A 3994-nucleotide genomic window follows, 5' to 3' on the forward strand; every position below is an offset into this window, starting at 1 on the left:
CATGCCTTCACTGTCACTTCGAATATCGGGAGAGCCATACTTGGAGCCAGAGACAAGTCTGTCACCCCACTAATGCCCTTCTCTTTCCTTCTAGTATGTGTCCAGTAGACGGGCCGTCACTCAGAACTCCACAGAGCAAGGTAGCTTCCACCCACATCATCTTCCCCACCACCATCGCCACCACTGTCACCATAACCACCTGTGCCACCATGCCCGCCCCCGCCACCTCAACCACCAGGAGGCAGGGACGCACAGTGCTCAGGTGACACCCTGCCTATGCCCACTCTTCTCCTGCCAGTGGGAAGGCCACCTGGAGGTGGTGGTGCCTCACCTGCGCCAGATCCACAGGATCGACATCCTGCAAGGGGCTGAGATAGTCTTCTTGGCCACGGACATGCACCTCCCCGCGCCAGCCGACTGGATCATCATGCACTCCTGCCTCGGCCACCACTTCCTCCTGGTGCTCAGGAAACAGGAACGACACGAAGGGCACCCCCAGTTCTTTGCTACCATGATGCTGATCGGGACCCCCACCCAGGCCGACTGCTTCACCTATCGCCTGGAGCTCAACAGAAACCACAGGCGTCTCAAATGGGAGGCCACCCCGAGATCTGTCCTGGAGTGTGTGGATTCGGTCATCACTGATGGGGACTGCCTGGTTCTCAACACCTCACTGGCCCAGCTCTTCTCTGACAACGGCAGCCTCGCCATTGGAATCGCTATCACCGCAACCGAGGTCCGCGCCACGGATGCCGAGATCTGAGGCCAGGAGCTGCTGATACTCATGCTGCCTGTGTGCACCTTGAACCTCCAGATGTCAGGACATTTTTATTCCCCCTTTCTTCCTTCTTTTCTTTCTTTTTCGTCTCAGGTAATTTGTGGTATTAGTATTCATCGGCCACGGGCATTCTGTTATGTAAACATCTATGAGTCAAGGTCTTGGTGTGAAATCTGTCCTGTGTGTTGTTGGTACAGTTTGGTAGAACGTTTGGAAGATCCTACCAGAGTAGTTATTTCCGGCCACCACTAGTCGCTTTTGCTACTGCTTCCACAGGGAGCGAATGCCAAGAAGCAGGACACTGGGGCTAATGGGAGACTTGGCTTCCCAACAGCTCCTTCCTTCTCTTTTCGGGCGGTTTCAGGTAGAGTCTGACTTGTCCTGGCTGAGGCAGCCAGCCGTGACTGCCACCTTTCCAGGAGCCTTGGGGTCAAAGCTAAGCTGTTTGTCCACAAACAGTGGGGTCACCTAGAGGCGCACTCTGGGTCAGAAGTGGTCACCTGATCCCGGGTTGGGGTCAGCCATCAGATACAAACCCCTCTGTTTTTCAGGTTCTGGCCTCATTCCCTGGCCATGCCATTCCTCTTTGCTTTGCAATTAAAGCCCAGATGTTCTTGGTGCTCCTCTGAAAATCGCCTCGCCTCTGGGGAGAGCGGGATAGGTATGATGCAGAAGAAGAGTTGCAAGGAAAAAGACGGCACTAACCTCTGACCTCTGAGAGGGCACGCCTGCCTCAGCAAGACGAGACGCTTTAAATGTATAAATTATAAATCTATCACCCCCCCCACACACACACACATACACACATGTGCACACACCTTTTTGTATCAGACAGAGAACCACTCTGTCCTTGATGGTGTATGCATAAGACCCATCATCAAACACGGGGACCCCAGAAAGAAGCAACTAGAACTTTTAGCATGAAGAGCTCGCTGTGACACACTCTGGGCCTCCCCTTTTCTCTCCTTACTGACTAACACGTTCTGTAGCCCTGTCCAGCACATAAATATGGCTATGTAGGAGTAAGTTCGGCATAGGCAGAAGGGAACCTCAATAACCTGCCTCACCTCACCCACCCGTTCCCTATCCCCACACCCCACCCACCCACTCCTACCCTCACTCCATCCCTCACCCACCTTCACCCTCACCCTCACCCCTCCTCACCCCCCATCTTCTCACCCCCCAGAGCGCGCGCGCTCCCTCTCTCTCTCTCTCTCTCATTAGAACAAAGCATAACTTTTGGGGAAAGGCTGTCCTGCACTGGAAAGAAGTGGGGGGTCTTTGCTCTGCTTTCTTTCTGTTCTTAGTTGCACACCTTAAAGCCTTCCCAGTGGGGTCACATGTCCACAGTGTCCTTTCTGTCACTGTCAGGTGCTAGGGGAAAGCATGGCACCCCAAACCAGCACAGCTCTCTAGAGGGCTGTATGGGCCTTTCTCCGGCTCACTCCCTGACCTCAGGCACACTTTCTGGGCCTGACTGGCCTCCCAGCGAAAACTGAGTTTCAGGCAGATTGTCCTGGCTGCCCATCAGCAATCTTTTCTCCACCAAAACTAATTCATCTTAAAATACACTACCCATCCTCCCAAACGGGTTGATTTTCCCAGCCGCTTTTGCTGCCTGCTGAGCCACACTCGAAGCATGAGTTTATAGAACTATGAAAACACAGCTCTTCCCGGTCACCCAGTCCTTGCTGAGACTCTGAACCTAGGCTTCACCTATCCAGGGCCTGAGCAAATTAACTTTGCTCACAGATTATCACGAAGATGAAGCTGGGAGGTATCAGGAAGCTTGTGTCCTGTGGGCTCCAGGCCATTAATCTCCAACCACACCTAGACCTAAGGCTGGTGTGTCGGTCCTTGGAGAGACCACTGGTAGGGCTCCATCCCTCCTACCCAGGACCTCCCCAACTGTCTAAAGGCATCCATCAGAAGGCACAGTTCCTCCCCTAGCTTCTGAGGGTCATTTGTAACATCTTAAGTGTCCCAGCTAAACAGACACACAACACCTCAAGAAGAATACATGACATGTAATGCTCACAGGCCTCGGAGCTCTCACAGCATTGCCTTGACCTTGCTACTGAGCCAAACTAAGAAGGACTGCCAGCTGTCATAACTGCACACTGTATTCAAGCGAGTGACTTGAATGCAGTTTCTAGAAATCTCCAGAAGAAAGGTTAGGAGATGTGTTCTTTTCATCCAACTATGGTGCTCCCAAGACGGCCTTTCTCTTCACACTCAGATGTGAAGAACAGAAGACGAAGGTGCAAACTAACAAGCTAACACCGGTGCATTGGAAACCGAAGAGAGGAATAAAAACAAACCGTGTTTGAGTGTTTTTATCACCCAAAGGCTCCCTCCTTTAGCCCTGAATAAAGCCCATCACTCCCCTCAACACACAGGTTCAGAGGCGTGCCGTGACCTTCTCAAGGTCACATGTCAGACCACAAGTAAAACTCCACTTTACCAGTTCAGACTTTGTATTCTCCATAGGAAGATGACTCCCTGCCCTCACCCCCACCCCACAGTGTTCAGGAGGGTCTTGCTTCAGCAGTGGATTGGAGACTTGAAAACTGAATGGGTGAGAAGGAAAATCCACAGGGAAAGGCTGGAGGGAAATCCGCTTTTAGTGGCGTCTTAGCATTGTGGAAGTCCACTGGTCCCGGGGAGGTGGGAAGGACGAGGCACACGGAGGCCTCAGGGGCCCAGTGTCCTTTGGCCTCCGCCGCCCACTCTCAAGCCTCTTGTTCATAGATTCTGGAACGTGGTTGCCTCATTCAGGCCAAAACACTCAGCTTAGTGATACTGTCTGAGGAGTGTTTGAGTTTTAATAGAGGGCGTAGGCAGACAGAACAGGAGCACTTAAGAGACACGAGCTGTCTGTATTTGAATTGGCAGCTGTGAGCAGTTTGTTTAAAGAGAAGCACGCCTCTCCTTGAGTCTGAGCCTAAATGAATGACTCGTGGAGGTTTAGCAGTACGATGAATATCATTCCTAACAGCGAGTACACAGTGAGCCTGGGCCTGGAACAGAGCTAACATTTCTGCGGGGCGGGGGACATTTAGAAATGGAACAGGATAGTTGTTCCGGGAGACCTTGTGGCTGCTGCCAACTGCAAGTTCCCTATATGATGACCCAAGGGGATAAGTACTTGGAATATATTATCCACATAATCTTCAAAACAGCCCCATGAAGCTGCTGCCATGTGCTGGGATAGAT

General features: G+C 52.0%; 1 protein-coding gene across 3 annotated transcripts in view; it reads left to right on the top strand.

Moving 5' to 3' along the window:
- Siah3 (siah E3 ubiquitin protein ligase family member 3) overlaps nucleotides 1-1892 on the top strand; it is a 60359-nt gene extending 58467 nt beyond the window's left edge. For all 3 annotated transcript variants that reach the window (XM_005355621.2, XM_026783189.1, XM_026783190.1), the window contains exon 2: nucleotides 95-1892. In XM_005355621.2, coding sequence (XP_005355678.1) covers nucleotides 95-763 — 669 coding nt within the window. In that variant the 3' untranslated portion in view covers nucleotides 764-1892. The remainder of the gene's footprint in view (nucleotides 1-94) is intronic.
- The last annotated feature ends 2102 nt before the right edge of the window (nucleotides 1893-3994 follow it).

This window comes from Microtus ochrogaster, chromosome 17 (assembly GCF_000317375.1).
Source record: "Microtus ochrogaster isolate Prairie Vole_2 chromosome 17, MicOch1.0, whole genome shotgun sequence".
Lineage (NCBI taxonomy): Eukaryota > Metazoa > Chordata > Mammalia > Rodentia > Cricetidae > Microtus > Microtus ochrogaster.